At 43.2% G+C, this 16254-nt stretch overlaps 1 protein-coding gene across 1 annotated transcript in view; it reads left to right on the top strand.

The window, feature by feature from the left end:
- Positions 1–6: 6 nt before the first annotated feature.
- Positions 7–16254, top strand: part of TCF7L1 (transcription factor 7 like 1) — a 149443-nt gene continuing 133195 nt past the window's right edge. Inside the window, exons 1-3 of the mRNA XM_023536403.1 lie at positions 7–165; positions 248–311; positions 501–628. Of these exons, the coding sequence (XP_023392171.1) occupies positions 563–628 (66 nt within the window). The 5' untranslated portion in view covers positions 7–165; positions 248–311; positions 501–562. The remainder of the gene's footprint in view (positions 166–247; positions 312–500; positions 629–16254) is intronic.

Here is a 16254-nt window from a genome sequence, read left to right as displayed (position 1 = left end):
GGGGACGACCTCGGGGCGAACGACGAGCTGATCCCTTTCCAGGACGAAGGGGGCGAGGAGCAGGAGCCGAGCAGCGACAGCGTCTCGGCGCAGCGGGACCTGGACGAGGTCAAGTCGTCTCTGGTCAACGAGTCGGAGAACCAGAGCAGCAGCTCGGACTCGGAGGTAAGGAGGCTCCGGCAGCCGACCCCGAGGACCCCGGCTCGGCGCCCGCTCACCCGCCCTCGCCTTTGTGTCTCCTCTGCAGGCGGAGAGGCGCCCGCAGCCTGCTCGGGACGCCTTCCAGAAACCGCGGGACTATTTCGCCGAAGGTACGTGCCGGCGGGGACAGCCTCCGTTCCCGGTTCCCCGAGGCCGTGCCCCAGCTCTTTGCCCCTCTCGCCGGCAGCCGTCCTGGGGCGCGCGTGGGGGGCGCTCGGGTCCTGGGGCCCCTCCGGGGACCCCTGCAGCTGCGCTGTCGCGGGGGCCGGGTCTCACCCCCGCTTTGGTCTTGCCTGCAGTGAGAAGGCCCCAGGACGGCACGTTCTTTAAGGGCCCTCCGTACCCAGGGTACCCCTTTCTGATGATCCCGGACCTGAGCAGCCCTTACCTCCCCAACGGACCCCTGTCTCCCGGAGGAGCGCGCACGGTGAGCGCCTGTCGGACCGCGCCGGGGCGGGTGGGAGGCCGGGCCGGCGTGTTGTGCCCCCGGGCTCGGTGACGGGGTGGGGGATGGGGCCGTCCCGGGAGGATCCCCGGCAGAACTTGTTTTCAGAGTTGAACGACTCTGTGGCGGCCAAATGTTAGGCTGCGCTGGCCAGTGCCTGGGTGAAAGTAACGTTCCTTTAAATTCTCCCCTTTTGCTGGGGAGAGGCTTTTAGGTCCACGTCTGGAGTCTCCCTTGGCTTCCAAAATTCTTTGCTCGCGCTACAGGAAAACTTGGATTTGTGCCGGCTTTGAGGGGCAGGGAGGGGTCTTGCTTTTCTTCCTGGAAGTGGGTCAACTTTCCCTGGCATTTGGGCAATGGGCCGGGAAATCCGTATTAACGGCGTTGCCCCCCGACCTTGGTTTCACTGGGCTGTTACCTCCCAACCTCGGTTTCAGTTCCCAAGAAACCCAGTATTCGTGGCGGGTTATCACACACCCCTCTTCCCACCCTCGGCCCTCGCGCAGGGGCCTCAACTTTTCTGTGGAGCTCGGGATTTAAAACTTGCCGAGATGATTTCAGGGCAACCCGCGGCATTCTTCAAGTTGAGAAACTTGGCTTTTTTCCCCTTTGTTGCCTACTTTTCTCATTTAAAGCGAGCGCTGAGACACTTAAAACCTGTTAATGGGCGCGCATTGTGTGCTGCGCGCTGGCATTTAGAGCCGTGATTAAGCAAATTGACGGGGCCCCAGACGACGTGCAAATGAGGGCGGATTCCATCTTCCCCTCCCTGGCTCTGAACTCCTGCCCCCCGCATGGCAAGGGGCGCAGCCCGCGGCTGGCTAGGCTTTTGTATCCCCCGAGCCGCCACCCGACCTCAGGGCCCCCTGCCCATATGCTAGGTCCGATGGCAGATCTTGGGCGAGCGCCTGTCTACTACGTGCCAGGCTCTAGCGTGCTGCCCCTTGGGCGCCGCGCGCACGGTAGTGGTTCTTTTTGCTTCCCGCTCAGCCTCCCAGTGCGGGTCAGTGCGTGCTTGATTCGGGGCGGGAAGTGTTGGCGCCTTAGGAACGGGGTCCGACAAATGCACATCATGCTTAAGCTATCTTTAAATAATGATCACAATTAAATGTCTTCCCTGAGAAACGCTCGGTGCTGAATGGATGATCCCCGCTGTCATGGTCCGTGGAGAGCTGAGGCATCTGTTCAGTCGTTCAGTGGTGCGCTCTCTTGGCTTGTTGGGATGAAGGAGTGGAGGTGGCGGGGCTCTGACCAATGGAAAGGGGAATGGGACCACACAGCCCTCACTGTTAAAGCTGGGAAGACCTATGGCTTTTGTTAGCCCTGCTTTGGAGCACCCCAGGAACTTCTGAATATAATAAGCTGGATGTGGGCCTCAGGCTGTTGCCTTTTTCTCATTCGTATTTAAAGAAAAAAGGTGCGAGTAGAAGTTGGTCAATAAAAGCTGCAGCAACTTCGTTTAGGTTTTCACTGATTCCCTTACATGTCCACAGATGTAGCTCTCAGTTCTGAGAACTTTGGTAGGGTTCCTGTAACTTGTGTGAGAGCGTTATGCTACCGAAGTCTCATTTTCCCATTTCCCATTGGCTGTCTGGAAAGAGGGCAGGCATTAACATTGGTGAGTGAGCACTGATCCAGGGCCTGGTGCAGATAGTCACCAGACATGTTACAAAATGACCAATTATTTACCTCCAGTGGCCTATTCCTTCCAGCTAGCCATTTCTCATTAGGGCATTTGGGTTCTTCCTCTTTGGTGACTCTGACAACTGCCTGTCTTCATCCGCTGCCCCCCAGGGAAGAACTCCAGTGGGACAGCTTTTGTTTGTGTTAGTCCCCTCCTCTCTTCCTTCTACCACCTTCTACCACCCTTCCTTCTTTCTACCATCTTCCATGTTCTTTTGCTTAAAAACTTCGCAAGGTGGGTCCCTCCTGGTCCTGAGGATTCCTGTACTAAATGCAGCCCTGCGTGGGTTTCCCAGAGCCCTCCTTGGGGAAGCCGACCTTTCCCCTCTGCATGCCTCTGACTGCCTTTCGGTCCCTGCAGCTGTTCCCTGCCCTGTCCCATACCACAATCCCTGTTTCAAGCCTCTGAAGAACTTACCCTCTCTCTGTTCACACTTTATAAGGGACTATGTCCTGGCCTGTTCTCATACCTGAATCTTGTCTCCCTGATGGTGAATTGCCCTTGCAGAAAAGTAAGTTCAATTCCCCCATTGTTTCTGTGCCCCTTAAGAGCCTGCCTGCTTACAAAGTTCATTGATATAGGAGTGACCTTTCCTACAGTTCAGGCAGCTCAGCTGCTTTTTGGCCCTGTCCTTGGGCATCATGGGCTGTTAGGAAAGCAAGTGAGAAAACCCTAAAGTCATCATCTGGGCTATAGAGTTGAGGTGGTGCTTTCTTCTGGATGATTGTATTATGTAGTCGACGTGATTTTCACTTTAGGCAAACTATAGACTCTCTGTTGGTGTCCCAGCCTCGTAAAATGAATGTAGATAGATATGGGGCAGAGGGCTAGGGAAGGAGGTGGCCAAAATGGGGGAAGGGTGCCTCGAATATATAATCTGGTCTCTCTTTTGGCATCCTAGGTCTGTTTTTATGTTATCTCTAAATTTCACAGCCTTAGGCTTTGCTGCTCTAAGGCCTATAAGTGGTATAAAATTGGGTGAGCTCAGTTCTCTGTTGCTCTACCACTTTCTGGAAATACCAAGCCAGAAGCAAAAGTGCTGATTGGCTGGAGTGTTTTCAGGGTGTTAATTGACCCTGGGAATAACAAGCAGCAGGGCTGCAACACCCTCACCACTGGCATAATTCCTGCTAGGACGATTGGGGGCCGGCCAGTCCTGCTGTGGGGCCATCTCCTCCCCCGGGCATTACCTTTGCCCTCCACTCTGGTTTGGCTGGAAGGCTGGGAAGTGGCCTCTTCCTGAGGCTCTTTAGAGAAGAGGTCCCCTTAACCTGGGGTGTGTGCCAAGCCTTTGAGCTGTGAGTCATTCCCATCTGGAGCCCTGGGTACCCTGCGGCCTAGGAAGAGAGGAATAACTGTCACAAACCATCTTTCACTCCTTCAAATAGTCACCCTGAAATGATACATTCATTCTTGAAAAGGCTTCACAAGTTTGCTGAACCACCTTAGTGCTGTTGACTAGAATTTTGTTAGGAAAATGTAAGTCAACACTGAAGAAAGTGGATGTCAAAAATAGTTTGAGTAATAAGAGCCAAAAAGAAAATTTTGACTGTGGTTCAGCAAGCTAGCTACAAAGTGATGGAGAGTAGTTTGACTGTGACCACAATTTTAGCACTAATGCCATTTTGAAAAGAGTACCACTTCTAGGTAGATTGCTGAGGGGATCTATAGTTTTTGTGTCCAGTTTACAAATTTAAGAGCTGCTCTTGCACAACTCAAGTACCATGTTACTCACACCTTTCTCAGACCATCTCAGCTCTTGTTTCTGTATGAAATTGTTTTGTTCTCCAAACGTGTGCTTGTTTTTAAGTCCTTCGTTTCCCACTGCTTCCCACGGGCAGTCTTGCCGATATCCTGGGTGCTCCTGTTTTCTTTCTGACATAAAGAACCCAAGCAGAAATCCTTGTGTCCTTGTGGAGAAGTTGTCTGTTTTTAGGGGTTGTATGTAAAAGCTAAGTAAAACCTTTTCTTTTGGAAGATCAGTATAAAGATGCTGCTTTTGGTAAAATTCTTTTATGCTATTTCATCTAAATATAACTTCTGTTCCATTTTTTTCTAAATATAACTCAGGGTTTAATGAGGGCTTTTCACATGGAACAAGCTTGGAGGGCCCTGCCTGTGTTGTTGAAGTTTTGGCGTTTGGATTGCTGGGGAGACAATTGGTGACAAACCCTGTGGAGGGACTCGAACCCTGACAGTCTTTTTTCTTCGAATGGATGGATCTGGCAGGGAATACCTGCTTCCTTTGTTATAATTTTAGAAAGTTATAGGTGGTCTCATTCTTCACTGATCTCACTTCTATGGATTTTCTAGGAGAAAGTAGGCTAGCATGCGTGCACACGCACGCACACACATCCACACACACATAATCTAACCTTTAGAGTGTTCCAGCCTTTACAGTGATGTGCAAAGTTAACAACAAAAAAGTTGGCATAAAAAAGAATTTAAATGATTAACTCATTGGAAAATCTATAATGCAAAGATCCTACTTATATTCCAATTTAGAGCTAACTTTTATTTGCTAAACTGGGGATATTTAGGTTGGCATCCTTAAGATTAAACTGTAATTCCTCAACCTTATCTTATGTTTATTGAAGACCCATCATGGGCAATGGCTACTGGACTGTGGGAGATGGGATGAATTAGACCCAACTTTGCCCTAAAGGATTTAAAAATTGAGTTAGAAGTAGTGTTAGCACAAACAGCTATAATAGAAAGTCTATGTTAATAGTACATAAAGTCCACAGAAGAATTTTGAGAATAACGAGAATAGAAAAATTGTTTTGGGCTGGCATGTTCAAGGAAGGCAAGTAGAGGAAGTTTTTTTTAAACTAGTTCCTGAAACTCGGTCCTTCTTTAATTCAAAGTAATTCTCGTTAATAATAAAAAAATGTAAATAATACAGAGAGATTTAGAGGGAAAAGTGGACGTTTTCCTTCATCCTCGTCTTGAAGTTGAAGCCAGCACAGCAGTCAGAGCAGGGGCATAGAGGGAAGAAGAAAGTTCAGGGCTATTTGAGTAATGAAAGTTACTCCATTTACTTGGAAGGATAAGGGACCAGACAGACCTCAAATGCCAGTGAAGGAGTCCGGTCTTATTCAGGAAGCAGCAGAGAACCATCGAAAGTTATGCTGGAAAGTGATGTGACTCATACATGTTCTTAGAAGGAGAATAGTGATTGGAGGGAGAGGACCTGGAAGGAGCTAGAACTGGTAGGAGACTCACAGGAGTCCATGGGTGATATGAAAAGGGCTTAAGATATTGAAATGGAAAGGATAGGAGAGACTGGAATGGTTGGTTGAATTTGTGCCAGAAGGGGCAGTACCAGAGGCAGAAAGTGAGGTGACTGATGTCACAGTCAACTCCTGGTGTCTGAGCCCGGGTGACCTGGGGGAATGACTTGTAGGTGTGGCCCTGGCCTGCTGTCTTTGCCTCCCAAGTGCTGGACAGATGGCTCATTGACTACTTTGGCAATAACAAAGTCCATGTAGTCTGTGAGAGGCTCTCACTTGGAGAAACTGCTAAGTTTCCTTGGAGACACATTGGATTTGAGGGAATATTGAAGGAATAGTAGAAACTACAGCAACCGGGCGATGTAAGGGAGTAAGAGAAGAAAGGGACAGGATTCCCAGAGCAGAGAAAGAAGTCACCGAAGGAGTATGGAAAAGTGCACTTGCCAAAGCGGGAGGAGAGGTTAGGTACTGTGACATCAAGGAAAGTGTAGCAGAATCTTCAGTGTCAGATGCCACAGAGGAGAGGGGAAGGAAAGATGGAGGAGTCAAGAGGAGCTTTGGGAATTCACTAGTTAGGAAGTCAGTGGTTCCCACAGAGAGAAGTATTCCAGGCAGGTTGTGGTGATAAAGATCGGGAGGCAGAGACACTATCTTAGGGCTTTCCAATCAAGTGCCAAGGCACTGTGCCTTGGACTGGTCTTGGATGTGGCCCATCCCTGGCTCCTCAGCCAGAACCCCAGATCAGACTCCCGCAGTGGCAAGCAGCCTCCTTTGTCTTCCCCTGTGTACCTTACACATTTCACTTTCTGTTCTACCGTAACTTGGAAGATGTTGGAAAACCAGACTCAAGACTACCATTTAAGAAGATTGGCTGTGGCATGAAGGGGGAAGGTAAGAGCTGCAGGCTTTGGAAAGTATATTTAGGATGCTGGAGTGGGACTTGTCGGAGCAGCAGGGCAGGGTGGAAGGTAAATCGGGGAGAAGGTAGGAAGAAGAGGAGACGAGACTGGGAAAAAAAGCAGTCATCTGCCTTCATTGATGGAGGATGCTTGACAGTAGGTGGTGTTCTTCCAATTTTGTAGAGTAGCTCAAGAGTTGAAGATGAGGATGTAGAAAAATGCAGAGGTGGAGTTGGTAGAAAATAAGGGGAAAGTGCATTGGACAGCTAGATGGCTTTGAGACTCTCAGTAAAACCAAGAATTTGGAATTTTGCTGGCATTAGGGAGACTACAGGCCTTTCTCTGTACCCCCATTATAAGGCTGAAAGTGTTGGGACTCTTTTAGCTACATGTTAAATAATGAAACATTTATGCATGGACTCAAAGATATGACGTACTTGGGAGAATTATCTTCTTTTTATTGTCTGGAGCTGGCTAATTTTGAAGGGGGATAGAGATGGGAATCAAAATACAACTCCTTTGCAGTTAGGAAAAGATACTGGGATGTGACAAGTACTTGGGGATGGGAAAGGACCGACCGCTTAAAAGCATGTATGTAGAAAATGGCCTCAAAATGGCTAATCTAATAATGGATTTTTGGAGGAGGTTTTTATATGTCCTATGTTTTATTATCTTCTCTCAAAGTGGATTGGATTCAGAAAACAATGAAATAAATGCAGTTTTCCAAAAACCGTGGTATTTGGGAATGTAGGGAACATGAGGGAATGAGGGGACTTGCCTTTTGTTCTGTACTGTGTGTGCTGCCCAGTGAACACCTTTGGAGTACTTACTGTACAGCTTCTTTCTGAGACTCATAGGTGTTAGAGATGTTCTGAGTTACCTCGACTGACAGATACCTTTAAGATTGTAAGATAAATTTCAGAATCCTAAATCTTTCCTTTTCATTGTCTGTATAGCCTACAGATTTTCATGGGCAAGTGAACATTTAGTTTAGAAATACACTTCAGAGTTTGAAAATTATAAAAATGGTTTTCTAAACATGGCCTTTTCAAGAGTTTTTGTGGAAGTGATGAGGGGTGATAAACTTAGTTACCTGGAGTCCTCAGGACAGGAAATGATCTCACAGTCATACTCTCAAATGGTTATAGTATTTTAGAAATCTGTTTCATTTAAGAGGAGCAACAAGGCCCCGGGTGTTCCCCCTAATTGTGGAAAATAAACGTAAAATAAATATAAACAAAAAATTCACAAAAGAAGAAAATACAAATGACCACCAGACACGTGAAACTATGTTCATCCTCCCAGGTAGTCAAAAAATGCTAATAAAAACAAGAGCCATTTTTGGCCCACCAAATTCACAAAGATTTTGTCTTCATAAGACTTTCGGTGCTGGCAAATGTGTGATAAAGTAGGTGCTCTCACTTGCTGTTCCTGAAGGGAGTTAATAGCCCCACTCTGTTTGGAAAGCGCTTGGCAATGGCTGCTAAAACCTTAACATTTTTCATAGCTTCTGATCTCCTAGGAAGTAGGTACTCGTTATTCCCATTTCACTGCCTTGCAGACAGACTTGTAGAGGTCAAGCATCTTGTTCAAGATCACACTACTGGTAATTGACAGCACAAAGATTTGCACTTGGTTGTGAGTCCAAAGTCTAGGTCTTCCCTTTCCACCCTTGTGACTTTACACAAATGCCTGATAGAAGCAGCTCCTCCTCCTCTCCGGAGAAAGGCAGCTGACCTTTGTTTTCCGGTTCAGAAATCCTGATGTGAGTTATCAGTCGGGGCTGGAGGGTGGGTAGACTTGTTCCGACTCTACAGAGTGGACCTGGGAATATATTTTCCCAAATAATCAGTTATATGAGTGAACGAGTGGCTGTGGTTTAAGTCGTTCCTCCAGTACTGCACTCCAGAGAAGTGAAATGACCTTTAGTGGGTGGCCCCAGGAACTTCACCTCCACGTTGCCCTCTTTCGGAGGAAAAAGTGATTATCTACTAACATTTGAACTATTTTGAACTTGCGGACTGTTTTTCCTTGTTGAAATTGATGAGGGTTGGAAAAACACACCAGTGTGTCTTTAGTGTGGAAGAAGGTGGGAGCAGTACACTGGCTCACTACCCCTGCAATTTGGATTATAACATAGTTTGGTTAACAAACCAAGCTCCAGTGGACCAAGTGTGCAAACATTATTTCCTTATTGTTAATTTTACAAAATATTTTATTATTTGGTTGCTTTTTAAAATTTTCTAAGTTAAAAAGCAGTCCCAATCATCTATAACTATTTCAGTAAATTGACTACTAAATGTTTACACAGAGAATTGCAGAGAATGTATTAGTCTCCCCTCTCTCTCTCTGTGTGTGTGTGTGTGTGTGTGTGTGTGTGTGTGTGTGTGTGTGTGTGTGTATGATGGTTTGAAATTAGGAAAAGAATCAGGTAATTCAGTGCTTTTTCTTTCACTTCCCAAATTTCCATATGGTCTCTTTCGGAAAACAGCATGGTGGGAAGATTAATAGGAGGACTTCTGAGTATGGTTGAGGGGGCGGTACTTGGGTTCCTAGCTAAGCCTTCCTGGAAATCTGGATATTGCAAGGCACTAAATATTAGTGAGATAAATGTCTTATACCTCATAAAGTAAAGGGAGCCATTATTTGTAGCAATGTCTATAGAAAATGTGTGGAAAAACAGAAAGGAGTAAATATGAGCGATAACTGTGATTAAGAGATAGATGGATCTGATGATAAGGGAGACAATCAAAAGGAGTATAAATGAGTGGTGTGAAAAGCTAATCAATTTACAAATCCTGATTTGTTGGCAGATGTGATTTCTGATGTTTGGAACAATACTCTTTTTTCCATAAATTCCAAGAAGAACATATCGAGGTCACTAAAATCAGTTGTATTTATAGCACATACTTTCTGGGGGTGGGTTGGGTGTTCCTCCCTGAGATTCTAATGCAAGGCCCCGGTATGGGTATCCCGTATCCCTTAGAGCACAAGAGGCACCATCCAGCCCATCTCACCAGTGAGGAACACAAGCTCAGGGAAATTGTGAACCTGCCCCAGATCGAACGGTCATGAATGATGGGAAGAGGACTAGAGCCCAGCTGCACTCCTTGGAGCTTTAAGGTCTCCACTACTTAGGGGGCTCCACAGCAAGTCCGACAGAAAGCAGCGCTACAGAAAAGATACATCTCAAAATACTTCTTTATTAAACCATAACACTTGACCCATGATAAGTGATTCATAGACATTTGTTGAATGTTGACAGCATGAATATTTAAACATCACTATTTTTAAAAAACAGCCCTGTAGTCACCTGTAGTGTTCCAGGGCATTCTATCACATCATTTACAACTGTTACCACATTCGACACTTGCACATCTGAGATTATAATTTCTGTTTTATCCATGAGGAAGTTAAGACTGAGAGAGTAAGTGAGGGGCCTAGAGTCACCTCTCCAGAAGGCGGTAAAGCCATTATTCTAGCCATAATGCTGCAATTTCCCTTCTACCTAAAGTTGACAGCCAAATTAATGTGAAGATGCCATTGGGAGCAAGATACAAAGAAACGGTGTGTACAAATGCAGTAAAAAATGAGTAATGAGTAACATCTCTATTCATTTTTTTTGGTGGCATTTCCAGCCCTTTCACTTAGGGGGCACTTTTAATCATTGCTTCTGCCTGAGGTAGAGTCAGACCCTTAATGGCTGGTCTCTTTACAGTTTCAGAGAAACGGTGATCGTTGTAGTTTTAATTTTCTTTGCTTTTCTGTACTCTGTAGCTCCATTTAATCTCCTTTTCCCCTCCAACTTCCCTGCATTTTTCTTCTGACATTAGGTGGTAAACTTGGTTCTTCATTTTTGTTTTCTCCCTCTTCTTTAATTTACCACCTCCCCCCTCACTGCCACTTCCACCCCTGACTTGTGGATGTTGTCGTTTCCCCTTAAGAACTAGATCTCTGAAGATGGGGCATCTCCTCCCACACGCTTGTGGTGTACACCCAGGGCCTGGCGCACCCGGAGCACCCGGGGCATGGTCCGTGGCTCCACCTGGGGCGCGAACCCAGGACCTTCTGTCTGTAAAGCGGACATGCTAACCACTACACTATGGAGCCACCTCCAGTTGGTTCTTTAGATGCCATGATGTCTCGCATTGTTATGAGCAGCTGTTGACTTGGCTCGTTGCCTGCTTCCTACTCCTGACCAGCTCCACTTTCTTGTACATGTATGAATATTATTTTACATGTAAATTGGATACGGTCATTGTTCATTAATTATATTATCGTTTTATATTGTTTTCTAGGGTGGGATGCATAAAGGAGAGGTATAGGAGGAATATTAGAGATACGTGAGATAAAAACACTTTATACTTTACAACATAAGCTTTTCTGTTATAGAAGGCGTGTTAGGGAGAGAGACACTTGTGCTGAAGCTTTGGAGTGGGAAACAGGTCACCTTTGCAAGGTGTTCCCAGGCTTTCTTAAAGAGAGTGAATTCAGGAAGGGACTGGGATGATGAGTCTGGAGTTGGGGGGAGCCCTTAAGGGATTCCTTTGACCTTGTGCTGAAAGCGAGGAGAGAGAAACATGTGTGGAGAGAAGCCTAAGGCTTGAGGGATGAAGGAGCATCCTCCACCGACAATCCACCTGTTTTTCCTTGGGGTGCCAGTATGACTAAGGGGTCTGGGACTTGGGTTTGGACACTGTTGGCCAGGCCTTGAGTCTCAGTGTAGCCATGGTCTGGCTCTGTGCCCCTATGCCCCAGGGCCCTCTTCAGCAAAATGGGGATAATGTTAGTATTTAAAGGTCGCTGAATTAACATTTTGGCTGAATGGACTGCATTTTAAAACCAGGATTTGTCCAAGGCTAAAACTAAATAGCAACATCATAGAACAAATCTCTGGGATATAAAAAGAAATGAAAAGTGTCATCAAAATAATGTACGCTATTATTATAACTTTATTAAGATGTTCAGTGGCCAAAAAAGTTTAACCAATATTTCAGTAAGTGGACATTTTCTTGCAGTGTTTTAAACTATTTGTATAGGAAATGATTGAATAGTATATAGTCAGGGGAAACCAGAAATGCTGAACAAAAGTAATTAGTACATCAACTTTTGTACTTAGTGTAGGTTTTGCATTTACATGGTTATCAATTCCCTTTGCAAAGACTTACATATAACTCTAACAGATTTGCCAGTTTGTGAGAATTCTTAATCAAAGGGCTATCAAGAGGATGATATAATATACAATTAATTCATATATGTGGAATTTATATACAGTTGGCCCTTGAACAGTACAGAAGTTAGGGGCGCTGATCCCCGTGCAGTCAAAACTCCAGGTATAACTTTTGACTCTCCCCAAATTTACCCTCAGTCAGCCCTTGCAACTGCAGATGCGAAACCTGCGGATACGAAGGGCTGGCTGTATTTATTTTTAAAAATCTGCATATAAGTGGACATGTGCAATTCAAACCCGTGTTGTTCAGGGGTCAACTGTATATAAATTAAAATTAATTTAACTTTTTATTTTGGAATAATTTCAGACACAGAAGATGCAAAGTAGTATGAAAGATTCTCATGTAATTTTCTCTAGGCTTTCCAAAACATTAACATTGACTACATTTCCTTTATCTTTTTGTCCTTCTATAACTTTTTTCTGAGCCATTTGAGAATAAGTTGCAGACACAATGCCCTTTATTCCTAGATAACTTAATGTGTGTGTCCTAAAACCAAGGAGATTCACCACAATATAGTTATCTAAATCAGGAAATTAATACAGACCTCATTCAGATTTTGTCAGTTGTCTTCCTAGTCTTCCTAATGTCTTTTGTAGCAAAAGAAAACATTAAAACTTTTTGGTCGGGGGTTGGTACAGGGTGAGTCCACATGTGTTATACTTAGTTATCTCTTTAGTCTCCTTCAGTCTAGAACAGCTCTGTCTGTGTCCCTTGTGTTTTTGACTTTTGAAAATTGCAAACCATTTATTTTGTAGAAGGACCTTGAATTCTGCTTTTTTTCAGATCTTTCTTCATGAGTAGATTCAGGTTGTATATTTTGGCCAAGAACACTGCATAGTTGATGTGGTGTTGTGATGTCCTTCTCAGTGCTTCTCGTCAGGAGGCACCATCTATTGTCCCATTACAGGTGATGTTAATTTTGATCACTTGGTTAAAATTATATATCAGGTTTCTGGAAGGAAGTTACTATTTTTTTTCCTTTTTGTAATTAATAAGTATCTTGTGGAGAGATACTTTTTGACCATACAAATATCTCATTTCTCATCAGACTTTTACCCACTGGTTTTATTATCCATTGATGTTTCTTGCCAGAATAATTGTTTCTGTGGTAGTGGCCAAATTAATGGTCATATTTTTAAAGTTTGACATTATAGCACAGGAACAGTAATTTCTCTGCTCTATAAGTTGCTAGATTGTTTCTGTGATGCTCTATCGTATATTTGCGAATACTAAATGAGATGAAATAAAAATAAACAAGGTATTTTTGGTTCCACATATTTTAAAAAACAGTTTCTTCTCTTCATAGTTTTTATAGTCTTTATTATGTCTGGGTCAAAGATGGTTTATCAAGAAATTATGGTACATGATTTTGAAATCTTGTGAAATATTGAGGTAGCAAGGTTGACATTCTGCTCTGCATTCTAAATAGGATGTAAAGAACTTTCTAATTAGGTTTTGAGTTTTTTATCTGATGACTCCTGTGGAGTTTTTCACAGTCTGGGTTTTGTTAAATGCAACCCCATGATGTCTTTTAACATGTTTTCTGACCCCTGTAGTTCTTGAAAATTGTTAGCTGGATTTAGACTTGATCAAGCTTTAGGGTTCTCTCTTTCTCCCTCCTTTTAAATTTATTTTTGCAAGATTCTTTTATATATGTTGTCCTTACATCATGAGACACTTAATGTCTGGTTGTCTCTGATGTTAGCAGCTACTGATGATCATCACCTGCATCCATTACCTCATCAGCAATTTCAAAAATGGTAATAGTCTATTTGTATCATTTTTTTTCATCTATCGACTGTAATATTTTTAAAAAGAGAAACTACCCCTCGACTATTTGTTACCTTACATTAGATGTCAGCAAACTAAGGTCCACAGGCTAAATCCAAACCACTACTTATTTTTGTAAATAAAGTTTTATTAGAAAACAGCCATGTTCAGTCATTTGCATATTGTCTGTGGCTGCTTTTGGACTACAAGGCTGAGTTGAGTAGTTGTGATGAGGCCATATCTGGTCTACAGAGCTGAAAAAATCTGGCCCTGTACAGAAAAAAATTTCTAACCTCTGCTTTAGACCATATGGGCAAAGCAATTTAAATGCTTGATTCTTTCTCTTTATTTTCCAGTTTTCAGTTGGTTTTCTATTAACCCTGCAAAGATGACCAACAAAGTTATTTTTTTATTGTGATAAACTCATAGATTTAAATTTATTTGGTGTATTTCAATCCATTTGTGATTATTAACCTGATTGATACTCAGATTGCCCTATCTTTTAGGAGCCTCTTCAGGTTGGCTCCTCAGTCCTTTTGACACAGTCCAAGTGGTCTTCGATGCTCCCCTGCTTGCTGGAATGGCTGGTAGGATGTTCCAAGCTCTTCTTGTGCATTTCCTATCCCCCACCTGGAGCCAGCCATTTCGAGAAGGAGCTCTGATTCCTTTAATGAAATATGTTACTTAGAGACCATAGTCTGAACGCTAAATGTTATTATGTTTACTGTTATAAGTACACCAAGCAGTTCCATACAGTTTAAAAGTATACAGTTGACCCTTAGACCACAACAAGTTTGAACTGCATGGGTCTACTTATATGTGGACCTGTGAATAAGTGGACCCATGCAGTTCAAACCTGTGTTGTTCAAGAGAGTCAACTGTAGAATATAATATGCCTACTGTGATTTAAAAACATTTAATAAATGCTTGCTCTAAAAATATATAATGTCCTTTTAAAAAATGTACTCTTAATATTAGTAATACTGTTAATTAATGCTATTTATTTAATAATTGTAGTTGCATATTGCAGTTGCTTTCTATGTAAAATTAATATCTTTAATTCTAACATTTTATTCTTTCAATAAAAATGTACATATATACTTCTGCCAATTGATAGCCTTTCACCAGCTAAAGCTCATAAGGAGATTTCCACTCGAGTTAAATGTAAAATGCGTCCCTTTTTTTGAAAGGGCATATTTAGATAATGACAGCAAATCAAACATGCTTTGTTTTCTTAGTTCTCATGGTTACATTAATTAGATATGTCGGTCACCTCTGTGACCACGTGTCATTGGTCAGGCAGACGTTCAGGCCTTCTCGAGATCGAAGCCATAGCTGAGGAACAGATTTCCGCTGAATGCTGAGTGCAAGGCTATATTTTGATACATTCCTAGGTCTTACTTTATTGTTGCAAAGATGAAATAAGGTCATGCACAAGCGCACAGTAAGGGCTTTTTCAAGGTAAATTCATTAATAGCTTTAGTGGTCCTGGGTTTTCGGGACTGCCCTAGCCCCTATAAAATTTAGTCTCTACACTGTACCAGCTCCTGGGCACTTACTTATATTCAGTTTTGTATTTCTAGTTTTCTAGGATCCATATCTCTAAGAACCTTAGTTGTCATATTTTTCTTTTGCATACCGTTGCCCCTAGCACAGTGCCTTGCACTTAAAATCTGCACATGTGTGAACGCTTTTTATTATTTATTTACATTCTCCTCTTTTTTATGTGTAGTGTGTAATAAACAGTAAAATTCAGTCTTCTTCCTGGACATTTTTAGGCTAACAAGGGAAATTATTTTTCACTTTGGGTATTTTTCAGGGTGTAATCTGTCATAAGTTCATCATTGATGATTGATCATTTTTATTTTACTTTTTATAAAAGTTTTATCATTTTATCCCAGTATTGAGGCTTGTACATCCTTTTAAAAATAAAGCATATGTCTGTGTTAGAGGTAGAACTTTGAATCTATCCTATTAGTTTGTAACTGTGGACTTTATTTCATCTGTGATACTGGGAGATGTGGAAGCCATATGTTTTTATAGGCCTGTGCCAAGGAAAATACTTTAGAATTACATTAGCAACTCTGAGGTATTTTGGCTGTTCTGAGAGGACACATGATAGTTTTCCAGTTATACGAACAAGAGCTTTTGTTTTATGCAGAAGTTTCTTATGGGCTATGAGAACAATAGTGCCTCTATCAGCATTTCCCGGAGTAACATCCTTGAGATGTTAATAGGTGGGACATCCCGGGCTTCATTTCTGCATGGCTTCTTGGGCCTTTAACATGCCAGCATGTACCAGGAATCTCTTAGAGGGGAGTCATATTGTGCAGGATTCCTCCAGCTCATTTGACCAAGGCTTTCCTTGTATTTTGAATACTCTCTCCCCACCCTATGCAGAAGTCTCACTTCACACTCCCTTTCTCCCAGTCGTAGATACGGTTCTCTGCTGCAAATTCTCAGCTCCCTGTATGTGAGCACATTTCACTGATGGTAAATATGTGGCCTACTAATGATCCGATACACACTGCTTCCTCTGGATCCTAAACTCACTGAAGAAGGCAGAATTAAGGTCTGTTTTGTCCTCTATTGTAGTCTCAGCACCAGGCATGTAGAAGGTCCTCAATAAATATTTGTTGGATGAGTGAAGGAACCATAGAACTCTTTATTTCCAAGTAGCACCTCATGGGTTTAGTGCTCTACAAATCTGCCTTGGGAACCATAGTTGGGTCTGTGGTACCATCCTATTCTTGGTACTTTGTTTTTGATATGAATAATTAGAATTCTGTAG

This window comes from Pteropus vampyrus, unplaced genomic scaffold (genome assembly GCF_000151845.1).
Source record: "Pteropus vampyrus isolate Shadow unplaced genomic scaffold, Pvam_2.0 Scaffold156, whole genome shotgun sequence".
Classification (NCBI taxonomy): Eukaryota; Metazoa; Chordata; class Mammalia; order Chiroptera; family Pteropodidae; genus Pteropus; species Pteropus vampyrus.
This window is presented reverse-complemented; position numbering and strand designations above follow the sequence as displayed.